The sequence below is a fragment of the Anomaloglossus baeobatrachus genome, chromosome 4 (genome assembly GCF_048569485.1).
Source record: "Anomaloglossus baeobatrachus isolate aAnoBae1 chromosome 4, aAnoBae1.hap1, whole genome shotgun sequence".
Taxonomy (NCBI): Eukaryota; Metazoa; Chordata; class Amphibia; order Anura; family Aromobatidae; genus Anomaloglossus; species Anomaloglossus baeobatrachus.
Genome location: NC_134356.1, coordinates 34,108,336 through 34,132,028, shown reverse-complemented (window position 1 = coordinate 34,132,028; position 23,693 = coordinate 34,108,336). Strand labels below are relative to the sequence as shown.

Below are 23,693 nucleotides of genomic sequence, written 5' to 3'. Positions count from 1 at the left end.
TCTGACGTATAGGTACCCAAGGGGCCCTGCTAATGTGACATGGTGCGCGAAGTTTATTTCAACTTTTCCAAAATTCAAATGGTGCTCCTTCCATTCCAAGCCCTCCCATTTATCCAAACAGAATGTGGAGAAGGAAATTATATCACAGGATTTTTTTTCCAAAGGTCTGTGTTCAACCAACTTTATTAACACTGACAAGTCTTAAAAAAACGCACCTAAAAAAACGCATGAAAAACGCATGCGTTTTCGATGCGTTTTTCTCACAAAGCATTGTTTACAATTCTCCCCTCTGCCAGAGGGTGCGTTTTTTTCCGCGCTGAAAAAAAAGCAACGTGTGCACATAGCCTAATAAAGGAAGTCAGGGGATACCAACTGCTATGAAGGACTGACATTTTCCCAAGGTCCTAGAGTCCACTGGCTTCGGAAACAGAGAACTGTCAGATAACAACTCGTTCTGCCAATCTCTGTGATCTTCTAGCACTCACTGCCACTGGATTGTCAGCCGGCCGTAATACCTCCGTGACAGGTCATAACACATCCATGACATTACGTACTGTTTTAGCTGGAAGGACATCTGATCGTAACATATAATCACTGGCCAGAGTAATACACCTGTGAACTCCTGCTACTTGCCAGCATCCCCAGTTCCACCATTGATTAGCCAGCCTGGCGAAAAAAATCATTGTTGTAGCAGGACCTGGTCCAGTGCCCACATTAGTATTTCAAGGCTGGTGAACAACAGACCTGCAAACCACCTCCTACTTGAAGGAACACCCATGCTACTCTTTTGGTTAGGCAGGTGGATAAAAAATCATCGTTGTAGCAGAACCTGGTCTAACAACTATATTAGTATTTCAAGGACGGTGAACGATAGACCTGTGAACCACCACCTAATGGAGGCATCTCCAGCCACTCTTTTGGTTAGCCAACCTGGCGAAAAGTCATCGTTGTGGCAGAACCTGGTCCAGTGCCCAGATTAGTATTTCATGGCCAAAGAACGATAGACCTGCGAACCTCCGAAAACTTTGCTGAACGTCTACGCTAGTCATCAGGGGATAAGTAGTTCATGCATTTTTCCCCTGTGTGTCCTCCTTGTGCCATCTATAATGTTTAGTGGGGTTGACAAAGAGCTTATCACATCTGTTCCTTATTTACAGCCCAGCACTAGGGATATCTAGGGTCAGGTATCCGGCTTGGCGCATAGGTGTGCAACCTATCTACCTATGTAGGGTGGTGAGGGACCAGCAGAAGGTTTGGTCAGGGGTCACCTTCTTCCCCTTCCTTAGACACAGGGTTTCCCTTCCCTACCACCATTCGCTTTGTTCTTCCCCATACGTAGCGTAACATTTACGCCATGCAGGGTCTATACCAGTATTTCTCAACTCCAATCCTCAAGACCTACCAACATATGTTTTCAGGTTTTCCTCAATAGTAGACAGGAAATAATTCTATCACCTGTGCAACATTAAGGAAATCCTGAAAACCTGACTGAGGAAAACCTGAAAACATGTTCTGTTTGTGGGTCTTGAGGACTGGAGTTGAGAAACACTGGTCTATACAAACCCTAGGAGTTGGAAGACTGGTAATTACAAGTCATCCCAGAACATTCATGAGTGTCCTGGAAAAAGGGGAGATCTCATGGACTTCTGGAAGGTTTTGCCTCATCTGTAGAGAGCCACTAAAGCCTTAAGGGGGCTTTACACGCAACGATATCGCTAACGATATGTCGCCGGTGTCACGGAATACGTGACACAAATCCGGCGTCGTTAGCGACGTCGTTGCGTGTGACACTTATGAGCGAGTGTTAACGATCAAAATTACTCACTTAATCGTTGATCGTTGACACGTCGTTCATTTTCCAAATATCGCTGCTGATGCAGGACGCAGATTGTTCGTTGTTCCTGAGGCAGCACACATCGCTACGTGTGACACCCTGGGAACGACGAACAACAACGTACTTGCGTCCTGCCGGCAACGAAGTGGGCGTGTCGTTAATGCGGCTGGTCTCCGCCCCTCCGTTTCTATTGGTGGGCCGCTGTGTGACGTTGCTGTGACGGTGAACGAACCTCCCCCTTAAAAAAAAAAGAGGTTGATCGCCGCCCACAGCGACGTCGCTAGGAAGCTAAGTTCGTGTGACGGGTACTAGCAATTTTGTCCACCACGGGCAGCAACTTGCCCGTGACGCACAAACGACAGGGGCGGGTGCTTTCACGAGCGACATCTCTAGCGATGCCGCTGCGTGTAAAGCAGCCTTTACAGAAGGTTTTCTTTTTGTAGTCAGTCCTCATCCGAAAACATGGATATTTGCTTGTTGGACTCCATAATTACCAGCCCCATTTCTTCTTAAGTTTGTAAAAGTATGTCGATATGTCACCCAATATTCACAGTTGCCCAACAGCCCTTGAGGCAACATTGAATTTATGGAAACAATCCAAGCAAATTTTGGCATGGGTGATGTCTGGAATGGGTGGGGTTATCAAAACTCCACCTAAAAATGGCTGTTCTTGGTAAATTTCTCAAGGGGAAGGGGGACCTTAATGTTGGATGAAGAATATATTGATGCTAAATAAGTAATGGGTGTAAATTAAGTAAAATAAAATAAAATTAGAAATAAAAAATGTAAATTTTAATAAAATGCATCTTCCCATTACCTGCCGCTTTCCCCCCATCCCAAACCCTCCTGCCTCTTGCAGCTCGGGAATATAAGTAACTCATTTCACAAAGTTTAAATAGAACAGACTTGACCTTGGTCGGCAAACAGACTTAAGACGCACAGGAGAGACAGCGAGAGGACATAACGCAGGTTGTAGAAAAAGGGGGAGAAGGTTCTATATTGAATGACAGCTCAGTGCTCGTATGAGGCCCGGACGGTTATTTTCATATCTCCGCGTCTTGCCGTCTTAATTGCTTTTTTGTGACATTTTGTGAAACGTTACAAGGGGAGTGGGTCTATGAAATATTTGTGTGTGGGTTTTCTGCTTAATTAGAAATGTGTGAAGGCGTTATTTGCTTCCAGAGCAAGATGTAACAACCAAACAAACACCCAAACAGGACCCGGCTGTCGACTCGGTAAATCTGTGCGGACGTCTGGATGGAGCCCTGGCACGATCAAGGGAAAGCCGCATACTTCCTGGCTGCTCGCTCAATGATTTTCTGCTATTTAAAGCATAACATCAACATGCTACGATTTTACTACACAAAACACCTTAAAAATGAATTATAACAGTGCCGTGAAGGATACCTGCGTCCTCCTGTACAGAGGGCTCCCGAAAGTAGGCAGTGCTCCTCTGTGCCCTGCCTAGAACAACTAGAATTCCCCACCTAAAGCCACAGCCATACAGTGCACTCCCTGCCTAAAACCTCCGGTATATACAATGCACTCCCTGCCTAAAACCTCCGGTATATACACTGCACTCCCTGCCTAAAACCTCCGGTATATACACTGCACTCCCTGCCTAAAACCTCCGGTATATACACTGCACTCCCTGCCTAAAACCTCCGGTATATACACTGCACTCCCTGCCTAAAACCTCCAATATATACAGTGTACTCCCTGCCTAAAAACTCCGATATATATACACTGCACTCCCTGCCTAAATCTTCCTGTATATATGTGACGCCCTGGGCAAGCCAGGGGTCACAGGTCATAACACCACCACACCCTACACCCCAGATAGGAACACCAAGGCTAACCTAAAATCCTTGTTGCCTTCCTCCAGGGGCTGATGTCCACACCAGGTGGGGGTGGGCCAGGCGGTTGGCTCCGCCCACCGAGGAGTTCACAGCCCTGGAGGCGGGAGAACGAGGCAGATAAGAAAAGTTAGTGAAAGTAGAAGGAAGTGAAGTGGTAGAGGAGCTGAGGAGAGGAGTTAAAGGTGGAAAAGAAAGGACAGTTGAGAAAGCCTGAAGCTGGTCCGGGTGTGTGCCCTGGACTGAGAAAGCAAGGTCAGCAGATGGCGGTGACTGTCCGCAGGAGCGGCTGACTGGAGGTTGCCGAAAGGACCGCGGACGGGTGGTGGCCCAGCGGTACCGGAGCGGTATACAAAGTGAAGCCAGCACCAGTGGCAGGGGCCTTTCGGACCCCGGCAAGGCTAGGAGTCGCCGTGAATTTGCCAAATCCGTTAGTGAAGGGGACCTCTGGGTCTCCCAACAACCAAGTCCCGATTGAAGGCAACAGTCCAACCGTTGGAGAGAGACACCGCCACCGCCAGGGCACCAGTTTCTCAGGGCCAGCGCCTGCGGGCAAAGTAGGGCTCCTCCGGCCCATATCAAAGCCGTGGAGCGGGTTACCGGTGGGAACCCATCGCTACCAACATCAACTTAGGTGCAGGAAAAGGGACCGTCACCGTCAACTACTGGGGAATAGCAATTTCAGCCGTCCGTGGGAACCGTCTTTCCAGCCGTGTGTTTTACCGAGAACTGTGTCATCGTCTCAGGCTGAGTGAGTACCACAGTGCCGTGCGGCACAGCGCTGCCCCCGTGTCCCTGCACCCCACCAAGCCCTGCATCACCCACCTCATCACTGGGCCCCGGGACAACTACCCCCTACCCACGGAGGGGAGGACTAACATCTAGCTGCTCCATACCATCAGTCCCCGGGATCCCCATACAGAGCAGCGGTGGTGTCAACAAATCACCACAACCGTGGGTGGCGTCACGGACAATAAATTATCCCAAAAACCAATCCCCTTTCACTCACGGGCGAGGAGCGCCGCTCGAGTCCCCGGGATCCGGCCCATCGCTCGAGCCACCGAGCAGCGGCAGGCCGCAGCAGCCGCAGTGCCAGCCGGACCTGAGCAGAGGGAGAGCACGGCGTCTCCTCCTCCGCCCGCGACATATACAGTGCACTCCCTGCCTAAAAGCTCCAAAATATACACTGCACTCTCTGCCTAAATCCTCCTGTATATACAGTGCACTCCCTGACTAAAACCTCCAATATATACAGTGTACTCCCTGCCTAAAACCTCCTATATATACACTGCACTCCCTGCCTAAATCCTCCTGTATATACAGTGCACTCCCTGCCTAAAACCTCCGGTATATACACTGCCCTCCCTGCCTAAAACCTCCAATATATACAGTGTACTCCCTGCCTAAAAACTCCGATATATATACACTGCACTCCCTGCCTAAATCTTCCTGTATATACAGTGCACTCCCTGCCTAAATCTTCCTGTATATACAGTGCACTCCCTGCCTAAAACCTCCAGTATATACAGTGCACTCCCTGACTAAAACCTCCAGTATATACACTGCACTCTCTGCCTAAATCCTCCTGTATATACAGTGCACTCCCTGACTAAAACCTCCAATATATACAGTGTACTCCCTGCCTAAAACCTCCGATATATACACTGCACTCCCTGCCTAAATCCTCCTGTATATACAGTGCACTCCCTGCCTAAAACCTCCGGTATATACACTGCCCTCCCTGCCTAAAACCTCCAATATATACAATGTACTCCCTGCCTAAAAACTCCGATATATATACACTGCACTCCCTGCCTAAATCTTCCTGTATATACAGTGCACTCCCTGCCTAAAACCTCCAGTATATACAGTGCACTCCCTGACTAAAACCTCCAGTATATACACTGCACTCTCTGCCTAAATCCTCCTGTATATACAGTGCACTCCCTGACTAAAACCTCCAGTATATACACTGCACTCCCTGCCTAAAACCTCCAATATATACAGTGTACTCCCTGCCTAAAACCTCCGATATATACACTGCACTCCCTGCCTAAAACCTCCGATATATACACTGCACTCCCTGCCTAAAACCTCCAATATACACAGTGCACTCCCTGCCTAAAACCTCCGATATATACACTGCACTCTCTGCCTAAATCCTCCTGTATATACAGTGCACTGCCTGCCTAAAACCTCCAATATATACACTGCACTCCCTGCCTAAAACCTCCGATATATACACTGCACTCCCTGCCTAAAACCTTCAGTATATACACTGCACTCCCTGCCTAAAACCTCCAATATATACAGTGTACTCCCTGCCTAAAACCTCCGATATATACACTGCACTCCCTGCCTAAAACCTCCAATATATACAGTGTACTCCCTGCCTAAAACCTCCGATATATACACTGCACTCTCTGCCTAAATCCTCCTGTATATACAGTGCACTGCCTGCCTAAAACCTCCAATATATACAGTGTACTCCCTGCCTAAAAACTCCGATATATACAGTGCACTCCCTGCCTAAAACCTCCAATATATACACTGCACTCCCTGCCTAAAACCTTCGATATGTACAGTGCACTCCCTGCCTAAAACCTCCAATATATACACTGCACTCCCTGCCTACGACCTCCAGTATATACAGTGCACTCCCTGCCTAAAACCTCTAATATATACAGTACACTCCCTGCCTAAAACCTCCGATATATACACTGCACTCCCTGCCTAAAACCTCCTGCATATACAGTGCACTCCCTGCCTAAGACCTCCTGTATATACAATGCACTTCCTGCCTAAAACCTCAGAATATACAGTGCACTCCCTGCCTAAAACCTCCGATATCTATGTTGCGGGGGCCAGACCGCAGCTAAGGGGCCGCCCGGGGCTTTGCTGTGGCTCGAGTGGGGACCGGACCCGGGCTCGAGCAGCGGTCCGCCGCCCACAAGTGAAAAGGTTATTTACAAGGGAAGTTATCTGTGACGCCACCCGTGGGTTGCGGTGATGGATGGTGACATCGCCGCTGTCTAGGTATGGGGGCGCCCGGGGCTGATGAAGCAGGGCAGCAAAGTGGGATCCCCTCCACGGGTAGGGGAGTGGTAGTCTCGGGACCCAGTGTCTCTGTGCAGGTTATTGCGATGGCTGGGGCTTGTGTGACGCCCTGGACTATCGAGGTCGTCCCAGGTAGTCACACACACATCATACCCCTTCCAGTTAGGTGACAGCAGTCAAACATAGAAAACCTTGTCAACACCCTCCAGGTTTGATGTCCACACCAGAGGGAGGTGGAGCCAGGCGGTTGGCTCCACCCACCGAGGAGTTCACAGGCCTGGAGGCGGGAAAACAAAGAGTTGTAGTCTGGCTCTGGAAGAGTCAAGTTCAGAGGAGTTGAGAGGGTTGGTGTCCAGAAGCAGACCTGTGCGCAGGCCTGCCAAGGACTACTCTGGTGGCTGAATTGGAGCCCAGTCACCATTGGCAAGGAGGCAGACGGTAGTGGCCGCCTGCAGGAGACCGGGAATACGACCGGTGTAACCGCAAGGGACCGGGGCAGGGTAGTGGCCCGCCGGAACTGAACTGCGGAGCAAACTGGATACCGGAGCACCAGGCAGGGTACTTAGACCCCGAACTAGGCTATAAGCCACCACCATAGTCAAATCAACTGATTGCGATCTGGACCTCAGGGGTCCATTCCCACCTAAGTCCCGATTGAAGGCAACAGCCCAACCATTCCGGATAAGTGCCACCGCCAAAGGCAAGAGATCCAAAGGGCCAGGGTCTACGGGCAAACGGGCTCCTACAACACTTATACGCCGGGGAGCGGCCTACCGGTGCCCAGGCACACGAGTCGAGATTCAGACACAGGTGCAGTAGAAAGGCGGACACTACCAACCTAACAGGAAAAGCTGCAGCCGGCAGCGGGCCCCGTTCATCACTCCATTTGGTTTACCAGCGACTCCAGTGTCTTGTATCAGAGTGAGTACACCAGTGCCATCAGGCACTGCACCGCGCTGCACCGCAACACCGCGCCCTGCACCCCGGCCCCCGCAACCGGGCCCCGGGACCAACATTCCCTACCCACGGAAGGGTCAACACCTAACTGTGCCACTACACTGCTCCCGGGAGTCCCTGCACCTTCACCGCAGCGGTGGTGCCCACGATCACCACAACCCGTGGGTGGCGTCACGAACTATCATTCCAAAACCAAATACCCGCATCCCCCGCGCGTAGCGCCAACCCCCCTTGCAGAGCGACGTGACCCCCGGGTCCGTGAGAGGCTCGAGCCACCACCCGCAGTACACGAGCGGCTCGGCGGCCACAGCCGAGGCCGCGGGGCGGTACACTTAGACTCTTCTGGCGTCACGAACAGTATAGAACCAGTCTACTTACCAGTAGAAGTGCGACTTGTAGTCCCCGTCAGCGGCATCCCGCTGAAAAATCTGAAGATCCACCATCTTGGGCGCGAAAGTTTCCCGCTCGAGTCGTCTTCCCCGAGCAGTGAAGGCGCGAAAGTTAAGCCCCACCCCCAAAGAGAGAAGTGCTGTAGAAAGACCAAGGGGGGCGGACGAAGATCGGGCCCAATGTGACCATGGGGATAAGAAGCAGGGACTCCAGGACTCTGCACCTGACTTGTTCCTGGACCCCGAAGGTGCAGCGCCATGTCCACCCTGTCCGAGCAGCCCGAAGCCTTGAAGCCTGCGCCTGGAACGGCGGCGTGGGTGGAAGCCCGAACCGCGGAGATGTGCTGCCGCCTCCAGACTCAGGTGCACTTCTTACTCGAGCACTGGGCGGCGGAGATGGAGGGGATAGCGGCCACCGTGCGAGCACGTGAGAGGATGGTGGTTTTGGAAAGGCGGGAAGGCGACCCACGCCCCTATGTCCCTGAGGGACCGGCCTCTGCGGCTGAGGGACCCGGTCTGCTCCTGCCGACCATACCACTTCCTCCATCGCCCGTAATGGTCGCCGTTACCGCTCCACCCGGATCCCCACCCCCGACATCGGTGGCGGAGCCAGTCATAACTGCCCGTGAGGAGCGACCTGGGGAGGCTGGCCGTGGACGGCCCCAAGACCAACAAGCACCAGACCGGTTGCCCTGGGAAGCCCGCCAGGAACTGAAGCCCGTCCCCAAGACGGACCCAATCGTCCCAGAAGAGACCGCACCCACCGCACCGGCTACGGCAGTCCGCCTGGCCAAGATGGAGGAAGCCGCTACCCAGAAGAAGGCCCCCAAAGGTGAGACAGGCCGCTCCTGGGTCCCGGGCCTCGGCTGAGGTTCCGTGGGGAGGCATCTGCAAGGCAGCAGAGCCGGCCATGACACAGCGGGGCTCCCTTCTGAGAGTGACGATCGTAGCCGCCACTTGGGAGCACCGGGCTGGGCCAGACCCCCACTGATACCGACCCTGGGCAAGTAGACACCCCTATTGGGAGCGGCAGCCAAACCAACTGTGCCAGGGGGTAGCGGCCCATGAGAAGCGGAGAGCGGAGATCCTCGTCCGTACGATCCGGGAGAAGGAAAGTCTCCAAAGCGCTACCTACTGGGTGCGGGGCCCCATGCACCAGGGTCAAGTCTGGCGGTTCAATTGTGACAAGGGATGGGGTTTCCTCTATGACCCCGGCCTGGAGGCCGAGGTGTTCTTTTCCCGTAGGGACGTGAACGCACACCTCCCGTATGGTCACCCGGACCGTGATCTACTACCCGGTGACCTGGTGCAGTACACCCGGCATCGAGGGGAGAGGGGCTGGTTTGCCCTGGATGTCCACAGTAGCAGAGGCTGTATTGTCCCGCCGGAACCGAACTGGGGAGACAACTGGATACCGGAGCACCAGGCAGGGTACTCAGACCCCGAACTAGGCTAAAACCCACCACCATAGTCAAATCAACTGATTGCGGTCTGGACCTCAGGGGTCCATTCCCACCTAAGTCCCAATTGAAGGCAACAGCCCAACCATTCCGGATAAGTGCCACCGCCAAAAGGCAAGAGATCCAAAGGGCCAGCGTCTGCGGGCAAACGGGCTCCTATGACACTTATACGCCGGGGAGCGGCCTACCGGTGCCCAGGTACAGGAGTCGAGATTCACACACAGGTGCAGGAAAAAGGCGGACACTACCAACCTAACAGGAAAAGCTGCAGCCGGTTGCGGGCCCCGTTCATCACTCCATTTGGTTTACCAGCGACTCCTGTGTCTTGTATCAGAGTGAGTACACCAGTGCCATCAGGCGCTGCACCGCAACACCGCGCCCTGCACCCTGGCCCCCGCAACCGGGCCCGGGACCGACATCCCCTACCCACGGAGGGGTCAACACCTAGCTGCGCCACTACACCGCTCCCGGGAGTCCCCGCACCTTCACCGCAGCAGTGGTGCCCACGATCACCACAACCCGTGGGTGGCGTCACGAACTATCATTCCAAAACCAAATAACCGCATCCCCCTTGCAGAGCGAAGTGACCCCCGGGTCCGTGAGAGGCTCGAGCCACCACCTGCAGTACACAAGCACGGATCCGAGCGGCTCGGCGGCCGCAGCCGAGGCCGCGGGGCGGTACACTTGCGCGCCCGGATGGACCGGGGAATGTTGGGTTACTCACAAGTAAATGAATCACACGAGTCCTTTGGTAAACCAAGGTGCTGGTGGCCGGCCGCCGCGGCCGGTTGTACTCTGGTCCCCCACCCGGGCTGATGCTCACCGTCTTGTCCTCTGCACTAGTTGTGGTTGTGTTTTAGACTTCTCGGTATGGAACATGGGAGTCCTCTCCCGGCTTTCTGTGTGCCTAAGGAGCCGTGCCCGCTGACGCTGACCCGTGGGATCTATGGGCCCTGGCGGCTGCCCTATCCCTCTCTATGGATGGTTGTCTGCTTTTGGGACTTTGGTTGGGACAGGACCTATAATCCTTCCCTCAATCGGTTGATTAGCTAGGCTGTTGGTTCCGGTTCTGGCTTCAGGGTCCGAGTACCCCCTCTGTGCACGGTTTCCGGTCGGGTCTCCGATGTAGGTACCGGCGGGCTCCAACCCTGTCCCAGTCTACCTCGGTTCTGCCGAGCCGTCTTCCCGTCTCCTGCTGACGGAGACCACCGTCTGCCACCTAGCCAAAGTACCAGGGCTCCGACCATCGCACCGTTCAACTTGAACCTTTCCTCTGCCGGAGCTACACCTAGCTCCAGCCCACACTCCTCTCAACTTGAACTCCAAACTCAAACTGCTTGTTTACCCGCCCCGGGCTGTCTAGACCCCTAGGTGGACGTTTCCTAACCGCCTGGTCCCGCCCACTGGTGTGCCTGTCTTGCCCTGAAGGGGGGTGACTAGGGTTTCAGGTCGGCTGTGTGTGACCTAGGTGAGGGAAGGTGTTATGCGGGGGCCTACTGTGTGACTACCTGGTTTTGCCAGGGCGTCACATATACACTGTACTCCCTGCCTAAATCCTCCTGTATATACAGTGCACTCCCTGCCTAAATCCTTCTGTATATACAGTGCACTCCCTGCCTAAGACCTCCTGTATATACAGTGCACTCCCTGCCTAAAACCTCAGTATATACAGTGCACTCCCTGACTAAGACCTCCGGTATATACAGTGCAGTCCCTGCCTTAAACCTCAGTATATACAGTGTACTCCCTGCCTAACGCTTCCTGGATATACAGTGCACTCCCTACCATACACCTCCTGCCTAAACCTCCTTTATATACAGTTAACTGCCTGCCTAATGCCTCCTGTATACACAGAGCATCCCTACCTAAAACCTCCTTTATATACAGTTCACACCCTGCCTTAAGCTTTCTGTATATACCAAGCACTCCCTGCCTAACGACTCAGGTATACACAATGTGCTTTGCCTAAAGTCTCTTACTCAACATGATTCCTACCTACAACCTCACATACCACGAGCTTATACACTGCTCTGTCCGCCTGAAGGCCTCCTATAAAACCCATACAGTCCACATCCTGCCTAAAAGCCTCTATATATTGTAATCTTTGCCTCAAATCTCCCTGCCTAATGTTTCCTGCTTACGGTCATCCCTGCCTAATACAAGGATGTCACACTTCACCATTTCTGATTCCGCGGACACAATGGTCTAGTGTACTGTCAATGGTTTGGTACTGACCTTTGCAAGTCTTCTGATCTGGCTGTAAGGTGAATCCCACAGGGCAACTACACCGGACTCCCGTCGCCGTATCTTTGCAGGTACGGTCACAGCCTCCGTTATTCACAGCGCACGTTTCTAGAGGTAGAACAGAATGAGTGATTCTTTGATCCAACAGTTCATCCGACACTGCAGCTCACAACATATATACTCCTGTCACATGTTAACAAAAGACATGCAAGTTCCTCATTGCAAGGGTCTTTAGATGCCTTCACAAAGCACAAAGACAGAATACAGCGGGATAAGGGAGTTCAAGCCGCATTACAACTCTGTGTAATTGTGCCCAATATACAGGGAACCTGCACCAGAGTTATTACCATTACTGGGTTGAACACTTAGGGAAATGTCTAAACATGCAACACTAGACTTTGAGAAGTCCATACACAAAATAGGTCTACCACAAAGTTTAAGGGACACATTACATTACAGAATGTTCTCCAACTGTTGCTTACCAAAGAGTTCCACCAGGAAAGAATTGGAAACCTTGGAAAAGAAAGCTCTTATTCCACTCATCCATCATCAATCACTGGTCCACAAACATGTATGCCACCTCATCCAACTCACAAAGTCATGGTCCATCCACCACATTGGCGTTCTTGCTGCCAGCCCCTAGTTTCTTATCCTCGTTCTCATTTGTCTACTGCACAGTCCCAGAAAAATAACAACTTTTGGTGATCATTAGCTCCAGGAAAGTTGGCAAATAATTGTGAAGTTCCAGTCACTATTAGATTTTTAGCTTGAGACCTATCGAAAATGTTTGAAAGATGGGAATTTAAGATCTATAAGTGGAGCTGACTGAATCATACTTAAAGAGAAGATGTTTCAAGGTACCTTTAAAACCCAAGGTAGTCCAGGTTTCGACTACTTTGAGAATTTGTCTTTCTTCTATAATTTGGGCTTAATTAGTTCTCGAAGGATACATAGCATGAAGCAACTTCAAAGTCACTCTACCATAAACAGCATGAGTAACACCTAGATGTTGATCAGTAGATTCCATCTAAATCCAACTGAAAGACTACAAGGACTGCAAGGACTACAATGACTTCCTCATAAGAGAGAAAAGTATATTTAGATGGGCTAAGATTAGACCCCATTACGGTCCTGTAAGAGTTGTGGATCCATTACTACCCCTGAGGAAAACAATTGCGTCATTGTATTGTTATATATGGCTTCTTGCCATACTGTTCCCTAGCCTAGACTGTCAGAACTCTCCTTGGACACCTATATGGAGAGACTTGTAAGTCTAAAGGAGCAGGGCTGGGAGAAGGTGCCAAGGTGTGGCCTTCTTGGATTAGTCATTCCAGAAAAATAGTCCAAGAAGGTTTTTATGTAAAACATACATGGCTACAAATATAGCATCTGGTATCTAATTTAACCAGCCCATTGTTCACGTCAACCTTATTGACCTTGATATCCAAGTAACACAATGTGCACTAGAATTTAGGGGTTCAACAATATTTCTCCAAAAATGGGTGGAATTTTCATTGGCTGGTCTTCCCCCAAAAAGTGAAGGTTTTACTAATCTCGTTGACTATTCATGAGTCTTCTATTTTACAACGAGACTTTTAATAGAGGCTGGCATATCAGTATCTAGAAGAACTCACAATCCTTTGCTGAAAATTTGGAGCCACACATTTGACTTATCATCGAAGGGGAAAATCTCAACCACTCGTTTAACCCTTAACTTCTTCAAGAGGCCAAAGGCGAATAACAAAGTGCCTGCAAAATATATCTGATCCTATTTCATAGATACATGGTTGAACATGTCTTGGGCAGGAAAATTCCCATTCCTGGATAGTGTCCAGAAAGTGGAAGAGACACAACAGACTTACTTTCCCATGTCATGGCTGACTGGTTGTATAGGCCAAGGGTCAGTTACTTAGCACAAATAGTCTGAAAGAGGCCATGTTTTGTGTTTCACTTCACAGGGATTAAGCAAACTACAAGGAGAAAAGGAGGAAAAAAAATGTTCACCATCTTGAGCCTTGGTGCATAAATATTGCTTGTACTTGAAAATCAGAGAAATACAGATCTGAAGAAAAATAAATATCAGGAGGCCAAACGTAGAACATCCAGGCATGGAATATAGATGAAACTGGAATATTACGGACTGAAATAGAATTGGAATAATAGGGTGGGAAATATCCTAGAATTAAAGGGAACCCATCACATATATATATAAATAAAGCTATTATCCAGCAGATATGGGGTTGATCTGCAGGTTAATAGTGTTTGAAACCAGCCTGGTGGTTGCACATTGAACCCCACTGCTGGGAGGAAATAAACTTTAAGATTCCTGGCAGCATTAGGGTTTCAGTCACGGGGGCGGGTTCAGCTACCGCTCTATGTATTGAGAGCCATGACTATAACCGCGCCCCCCGCACGGACTGACAGCCGCTCAGAATTAGAAACAGCTGACAGTCAATGTAGGGGGTGCTATTACAGCCGCCGCTCTGAATGCTTCACGTTTATTGCTCGGACAGATCCTTAAAACGGGGCTCGAAAAATAAAGTATGCGTTACACCAATGCATTCAATATCTGTGGAACGCTAGGAAATAGTCATTCTAATAAGGCATTTCAGAGACTGGCTTTCAGGAGTCGTGTGGGACAAGTCTTCGGTGCCCAATGGATGAGCAAGTTAATACCTATTGTGTGGATAAATGAAAACTTGGGAAGATAGGAATAAAACCTTTAACTCCTCTGCATTATTTTACAGAACTGTGGTCTTTCTTACTAAACTATGTAATGATGAGAACAAAAGCAACCAGAAAATTGATACTAAATGCTTTAAGAGGCAGCCAAGGGCCCTAGACAGACCCCATGGCTGTACTGTGACAATTCCGCTAAAATATTAATTATTTACAAAAACTTTAAAACCTCATTTAGAGTGTTCAGAAAACATTACAAAAAAAATGTTAGAATTTAATTTTTTCTGCATTCTTCTTAAAAAATTTATAGCAGATGTCAAATAAATGAAAAAAAAAATACCGAAAAAGACACTTGAGATGCAAAAAAAAAGGTCTTGAAAAGGTGTGCATATAAAATAATGTGCCTTGATTGATTTTTCAAATATGGGTATTACTAATGGGAGCAGATTACATTACTCGGATTGTCAAGAAACTTTTCCTACTGACCTGACAAGATAAAAATTGTGTGATTTCCTAGTTTGCTCGCAACTCATGTTTTGTTTTTCTATTCAGTGTATGGAGTGCGCATTTCTGAATAGTAGGCACGGCCATCAAGTGGGCACAGCCTTGCTCAATACACTACTATGTATAACCCCATCCTAGTAAAAATGTCCCACATCGTGGTATATGTGTCACCATCCTGGTAAGTATGTCCCCATCCAGGGCCCCTCCTGGTATCTACTGTCCCCCTCCTGGGGCCCTCCTGGTATATACTATCCTCCTCTTGGTATCTACTGTCCTCCTCCTGGGGCCCTCCTGGTTTATACTGTTCCCCTCCTGGTATATATTGTCCCCTTCCTGATATCTGTCCCCCTCCTGGTATATATGCCCCATTCTGGTAAATATGTTTCCGTTCTGTCTAATGCTTAAAATAACAACATTGTACACACCGTTCCTGGCTCTCATGTCGCGCAGCATCCTCCTGTGTAGGCAGCACACAGTGGCTGGCAGCTTTCATTGGTGTCCATGCTATTGCAACGCATGAGGTCATTGCCATGCGCCGCCCTCAGTCACTGGGACACAGATGAAAGCTGCCGGCTTCTGTTTGGCCGGCAGTGTGTATTACAGTGCACGGACCCAACGGGTCTCTGCACCGCGAAGCAGGGGCTGGAGCCAGTGGGTCCCCTGCACCCCCGGCCCCAGTTGCAATCCCTGCAACCACGATCGTTCTGCCCCTGCTCTTCAAGCTAGAAAGGCAGCTCTAAAGCACACTTTTGCAGGTAAAAGAAAAATAGTCCGTAAACAAGGACCTAGTCCCTTTGTTTTAATGATAGTTTCTCCATTGTCACAAAACCCAGCTGCTTTGCGTTCAACTGAACAGAACTTAGATGACCCTAGGGTTGTATGATGATCCAAGTCCGGTTCAGTAGAACCATGGAAGGGTCACAAATTTCCGCTGTACTATCTAGTGATTTTCAGTTGCAAGGACAAGAACATCTAGCCAGGCTTTTGGCTTCAATTGTGGAACAGCATATGGAGTATATAGCAAATTAACATTCTCGGTTATTTTGTAGTATATAAATACTTGAAAATTATCTTGTTTTGCTGCCACCAGGGCTGATGACCGAGCACGTGAACCTAAGGCGGTTGCACTTCGGTTCATTCAGTAGTGGGAGTCCAAAAAGTCACTTAAATAGTGAAAGTTGCAGGAATTTAAAAAGGTCAAGGGGGTCAAAGGCTTTATTTTGAAAATGCAAAGATAAGCAAACTTCCTTGTTTTCTCCAAGTAAAATATATCTTTGTACCGTGTTAGCCAGTAGAGATAAAAAAATTTTGTTTAAAAGAACTGAGAGTCCTCAGGACTCTCAGTTCTTTTAAACAAAATTTTTTTTGTTTTCTCCAGTAATTCACTGCACAGAAAATTTATCAGATCACTTCCCAGGATACGGATTGCTTGGTCCAGGGAGCACGGACTTAGTTAACCTGACCTCATTTTCCACTCCATCTACAATAGTTCTGTGAACCACTTCCTAAAGGGCCTGACATAAATCTAACTGGAAGGAAAAACAACCAATTTTCAATATATTTTTAGGTGGTTTCCAAGAATTCAACATGCACATTATCAAAAAATTCAATAAGTTGCATCAAAGCTTTTTTTTTTCACTCATCATCATATTAAAAAAAAGCAAAAACTTGAGCCAAAAATCACTTGTGATCATTAAATCAGTTCATGCAGTTAAAGCTTAGGCCAAAAATGTTTTAGGTTAGAGATCTACTCCGGTATATATATGCTGTATAGGCAGGGTTGCCTTCAAGTGTATGTGAGCCTCGGAAGATCAGAGGGGTCCAAATAATTTTTGCCTATTGTGCGATGAAAGATCACTCATGTTATCTCTACCTACGTGAGCCTTTGAAGTTCACAGCATGCCCAAGACATTGATACCTTTGGGGTCATTCAAATACTAAACTGTGCTTAAATAATGCCTATGTATGTAAGCCTTGAATCCTAACAGTGTGACCAAGCCACCTTTACCTATGCGAGCCTTGGAAGGTCACAGTGCACCCAAGCCATCTTTGCCTATATGAGCCTTGAATGGTCACAGTACACCCAAGGCATCTTTACCCATGCAAGCCTTGGAAGATCATAGTGCACCCAAGACATCTCTACCAATGCAAGCCTTGGAAGGTCACAGTACACCCAAGTCATCCCTACATATGTGAGCCTTGGAGGATCACAGTACACCCAAGTCATCTCTACATATGTGAGCCTTGGAGGATCACAGTACACCCAAGTCATCTCTACATATGGGAGCCTTGGAGGATCACAGTACACCCAAGGTATCTCTACCTATGTGAGCCTTGTAAGATCACAGTGCACCCAAGTTATCTCAACCTATGTGTGCCTTGGAAGATCACAGCGCATCCAAGTCATCTCTACCTAAGTGAGCCTTGCAGGATCACAACGTGAGCAAGTCATCTCTACCTTTGTGAGCCTTGGAGGATCATAGTGCACCCAAGTCATCTCTACCTAAGTTAGCCTTATAAGATACCAGGGTACCCAAGTTATCTCTACCTAAGTGAGCCTTGGAGGATCACACTGCACCCAAGTCATCTCTACCTATGTTAGCCTTATAAGACCACAGGGCACCCAAGGTATCTCTACGTATGTGAGCCTTGTAAGATCACAGTACATCCAAGTCAACTCTACCTATGTGAGCCTTGAATTCACATTGTGCAAAAGTCATCTCTACCTATGTGGGTTTTGGAACATCAGAGTATGTCCAAGTTATCTTAACAAAGTTATCTAGTTATAGAGGTGGGCCTCAATGAGCCTTCTTCCAAGCCATCCGTAGATCCTGTTGGGGCATATGGAAAGTGGTTGTCTTTATTAGAAAACGACTTTTAGTAATGTATACTATGACTAGAAGATTCACCAGATTAACAAAAGGTGACAACAACCTAAATTTAAAAAAAAAAGAATATGTTATAAACTAAAAACTACCAAACTCATTGGATACCAGTTGGTAGAAGGATCACTTGGCCAACACAATTATCTCTCCCAACTTCTCGATAAACAGGACCACTCACCTGAGAGAGCTGCACCTAAACTCCTCTGGAAGTGGATTATCTATATGCAGAACAAAAGGATCAAAAGTAAAATTTGAGTGGCCGGATCCTTCATTCCTCTGACATCATAGTTCGGGGGGAGTCTGGAGACTCTTATAAACATTAGATGTTCACCCAATCTGCCGAATTAGTCGCGTTTGGTTAATTTTTATCTAACATGCACGGGCTGTTGGTCTCTTCTTTATTTAGGTCAGTTTTCTCTAGGTTGAGCTGCACAATTTTTAAGAAATTCAGTTTTTAAAATATTCAAATCAAGAAAACTTTATTTGGATGGTTTGATCTGAATTAATTCGAACTGGATGCTCCATTTTACGAGCTATAGAATATTTTTTTAATAGCAAAAAAATACATTAAAATAGGTTACGGAAAATATATATATATCAGTAATGCTTTTCAAAATAGTTGTACAGTACATAGCAGGCATTGATAAAATTAAAATACTTGGAATGACCTGTGCACAGCTGAACAGAGGAATAATATTTAGCAGTGGCGGGACGCGGGATGGATGTGAGTTCCTGCGGAGTGCAAGAAGGAACATTCTGTACGTGCAAATGGACCATTAAATATCCAAACACTATGGAATGGAACTGGTGGGACAGCGAGATGCTGTAAATGCATGCCCTGGCAGAAGATGAATGCACTTCACTGGCTGCAGATACTGGAGTATGTTTACTATCAGCTCACAATCAGACATATTGACAAGATTTAGAGTATTCGGAATGAGTCAGGCATATAACACAGATGATTAACCAGGGATTAAGTGCAGATATAACGTTCAGTTCCTGAGAACTTGAGCCTGCCATACATTTTACATAGCTACTGGCTCTACAGTGATTTCTGCTGACCCTCTTTACCCCTATGCATGCACTCTTGACTCGGCAGAGGGGTACTAAGTGGTGCCAGATACCTAGAGTAGCCTCATATCTTACCCAATTGAAACCCAACAGACTGATGCCACTTTCCTTCTGACATTTGATGTAGGACAAAAACCTGGACACCCTACTAAACGTTGGATGTTTGGATGGTTCCACCAAAATCAATGGGTTTGGCCAACATTTGTCTTAGCGGCACTTTGCACACTACAACATCGCAAGCCGATGCTTGCGATGCCGAGCGCGATAGTCCCCGCCCCCGTCGCAGCAGCGATATCTTGTGATAGCAGCCGTAGCGAACATTATCGCTACGCCAGCTTCACATGCACTCACCTGCCTTGCGACGTCGATCTGGCCGGCGACCCGCCTCCTTATTAAGGGGGCAGGTCATGCGGAGTCATAGCGACGTCACACGTCAGGTGGCCAATAGAAGCGGAGGGGCGGAGATGAGCGGGACGTAAACATCCCGCCCACCTCTGTCATTCCGCATAGCCGGCGTGAGCTGCAGGACGCAGGTAGGAGATGTTCCTCGCTCCTGCGGCTTCACACACAGCGATGTGTGCTGCCACAGGAACGAGGAACAACATCGTACCTGTCGCAGTCGCGTACTTATGGAATTCCCAGACACTACACCGATGATCCGATTACGACAATTTTGCGCTCGTTAATCGTATCATCTAGGATTTACACACTACGATGTCGAGTGCGATGCCGGAAGTGCGTCACTTTCGACATGACCCCTCCGACATCGCACCAGCGATGTCGTAGTGTGCAAAGTGCCCCTTACCCTACATACGCATACTGAGCTAAATCTATGTTTTATGCATAAATCGTGAGCTTTTACAGTACTCTGTAGGCAAAAGTGGTGGTTTAATACTTTAATAGTCACTTGGTAGATAAATGACCTGGCACCAGGATACCAAGTTGCTGTAGGCTATAGTCATAGGCCCTTTATTAGGTTGAGGCCTGATATAATGTGACGTGGAGGCTAGTGCCATGGCGTTGGGCATGTACATGTGTGTTCATAAAAGTAGTAGTAGTTTGAGGAGTTTACAGACTCAGTGTGAGCTTATAAATACATGACATGTTCTCCTTACCATATTGAACTGTCTGCATGGAGAACGAGACTGCACCAAACTTCCCAGTGAATCGCAGTGGTGGCAAAAAAAGGTACTTGGGATGAGCAAAATCGGAACTAAGCCCTCGAGTCTGGAAAAGGTGGAGAGAGATTCTCCAGGCTAGGTGGGTGAAGGACAACATTTTTGTGTATATATACACATACACAGTGCCTTGCGAAAGTATACGCCCTCCTTGAATTTTTCAACCTTTTCACAAATTTCAGGCTTTAAACGAAAACATAAAAAATTTAAATGTTATGGTGGAGAATCAACAACAAGTGGGACATAATTGTTAAGGTGAATGAATTGCGCATGCACAGATGAGACCTCGGCTTCTCAATGAGCCGATCAATCTACGCACGCACCATCTCTGGGAGCCATTTCTTTGAAGTCCGTACCGCCAACAGTTTCTGGATATTCCCTGCCTCCCGGCGCCCGCAGCAAGAATCTGGGACACCCGACACACCACCCACAGCATCGCCCTACTCCACCACCACCCCTGCCTCCTGTGACCCCCACTCCACAACTACTGCTGCACCCACCCGGTAAGACACCAACAGATAAGACGGAACCCTTTTTTTTCTCTAAATTTGGGGTGCATCTTATAATCCAGTGCGTCTTATAAAATGAATATTACGGTAACTAAAAAAAAAACCGTGGCCCGTCATCTAATTGTTAAGATGACTACTTTTCATAAATTATATTAAACTTGTAAACTAATCCAACAATGCTCCAGAAAAATGTATTAGATTTTTAAATTTAAGTTTATAATCGTTATTAATTTTATATCGCTTTTTTTATACTGATTATTTTATACTTTAATTTTGAAAATATTTTGGGAAAAAAAAATACTTTAAAATGTATAAATTTAAACATTTTGGACAGAGAATAAAATAAATTCAATAGATTTTAGCATTCAATAACCTTCGGATTGGAGGGTCGTTGGTGGAGCTTGTGTTCTTTTGAGGATAAAGAATGGAGGCTTCTCCTAAATTGGGCTTTTAAAAAAGGGAAACCGACAATTTAATTATACAAACTGTTTTTCCTTTTACTTTCCCTGCAGGTTGTTTGAACTTTTCAATCATTCCAATCCATCCTACCTCGCTGTACAAACATCTTTACATCCTAATTGCCCTGACATCAATAGTCACAAAAAAGTGACCTGAAAACAAACATTCGGAGCACAGAGGATCATTTTTTAAATCCTACCATGACTGGATAGGCGGGGGGAAGGGGAGGCATTGATCTGAAGACCTGACAGGCCTCTCATTCAGAGGGTTTACTGTAAGTTACATCTGCAGCGGGAATACAAGATGTCCCTTTAATCCTTTTCGAAATGGGAGCGGACAATAGGCAAACATCAAAGACGGCAATACGCGGTGCACTCAAGTGAGTAAACACAAACTCTTGTATTTCAAGACGAAACTAGAGGAAAAACAAATTTCACAAATTCCCTTTTTTTTGTTTTCTGTCAGCAAAGCAGAACTAATGCATCTGGAGAATGTGGGGAATTATCTGTAGGGTCTAAAACTTTAAAACTTCTGGTCTACGGGAAGGTAGAAAGCGCCATACAGTAGACTGCCTGCAAAGACGAGATCCATATGGAGAAAAGTGAAACGTAGCAGCGCAAAATTGCATTGAAACAGCCAAAGGCCTCTCTCGCTATTATATATATATATATATATATATATATATCGAAACTTTTGGTCTGTACTGTATATATTATATATATATATTATATATATATTATATATTATATATATTATATATATATATATATATATATATATATATATATATATATATATATATATATATTATATATATATATATACACACACACACACATTACATATATATACACACACATTATATATATATATATATATATATATATATATATATATATATATATATATATATATATATATATATATATATATATATATATATATACACACAGTACAGACCAAAAGTTTCGACACAACTTCTCATCTCTAGCACAACTATTAAGAGGAGACTTTGTGCAGCAGGCCTTCATGGAAACCACTGCTAAGGACAGGCAACAAGCAGAAGAGACTTGTTTGGGTAAAGAACACAAGGAATGGACATTAGACCAGTGGAAATCTGTGCTTTGGTCTGATGAGTCCAAATTTGAGATCTTTGGATCCAACCACCGTGTCTTTGTAGAAAAGGTGAATGGATGAACTCTACATGGCTGGTTCCCACCGTGAAGCATGGAGGAGGAGGTGTGATGGTGTGGGGGGGCTTTGCTGGTGACACTGTTGGGGATTTATTCAAAATTGAAGGCATACAGAACCAGCATGGCTACCACAGCATCTTGCAGCGGCGTGCTATTCCATCCGGTTTGTGTTTAGTTGGACCATAATTTATTTTTCAACAGGACAATGACCCCAAACACACCTCCAGGCTGTGTAAGGGCTATTTGACTAAGAAGGAGAGTGATGGGGTGCTACGCCAGATGACCTGGTTTTCACAGTCACCAGACCTGAACCCAATCGAGATGGTTTGGGGTGAGCTGGACCGCAGAGTGAAGGCAAAAGGGCCAACAAGTGCTAAGCATCTCTGGGAACTCCTTCAAGACTGGAAAACCATTTCCGGTGACTACCTCTTGAAGCTCATCAAGAGAATGCCAAGAGTGTGCAAAGCAGTAATCAAAGCAAAAGGTGGCTACTTTGAAGAACCTAGAATATAAGACATATTTTCAGTTGTTTCACACTTTTTTGTTAAGTATGTCATTCCACATGTGTTAATTCATAGTTTTGATGCCTTCAATGTGAATCTACAATTTTTAGAGTCATGAAAATAAAGAAAACTCTTTGAATGAGGAGGTGTGTCCAAACTTTTGGTATGTACTGTATATGTGTGGGTATATAAAGTATATGCGTGTATACACATACACATATGCACTGCTCAAAAAAAATAAAGGGAACACTTAAACAAGGAGTTTGTATTTTGGTGTTCCCTTTATTTTTTTGAGCAGTATTATATATATATCTATATATATATATATATATATACACACACACATATACATATATATACATATATATATATATATATACACACACATACATATATACATACAGTCATGGCCAAAAGTGTTGGCATCCTTCAAATTGTTCCAGAAAATTAATTGCCCAGACAATTATTGCAGTTACACACGTTTTGTTATACACGTTTATTTCCTTTGTGTGTATTGGAACAATACAAAAAAAAACAGAGGAAAAAAGCAAATTGGACATAATTTCACACAAAACTCCAAAACCGGGCCGAACAAAGTTATTATCCCCCTCAACTTAATATTTGGTTGTACGCCCTTTGCCCTTTGGTATAAATAACTGCAATCAATTGCTTCCTATAACCGTCCACAAGCTTCTTCCTCCTCTCACCTGGAATTTTGGACTCTTCTTTATAAACTTCTCCAGGTCTCTCATGTTTAAAGGAGTCTGCTCTTCTCTTCTCCCAACAGCAATTTTAAGATTTCTCTACAGGTGTCAATGGGATTTAGATCCAGACTCATTGCTACCACTTCAGAACTCTCCAGCGCTTTGTTTCCATCCTTCTTGAAGTATGTTTGGGGTCATGTCCTGCTGGAAG

The 23,693-nt window shown here is 46.9% G+C and overlaps 1 protein-coding gene across 2 annotated transcripts in view; it reads right to left on the bottom strand.

Annotated features, from left to right (window-relative positions):
- SCUBE1 (signal peptide, CUB domain and EGF like domain containing 1) overlaps nt 1-23,693 on the bottom strand; it is a 349,647-nt gene that overhangs the window by 78,944 nt on the left and 247,010 nt on the right. For both annotated transcript variants that reach the window (XM_075344232.1, XM_075344233.1), the window contains exon 8: nt 11,789-11,905. In XM_075344232.1, the coding sequence (XP_075200347.1) occupies nt 11,789-11,905 (117 nt within the window). The remainder of the gene's footprint in view (nt 1-11,788; nt 11,906-23,693) is intronic.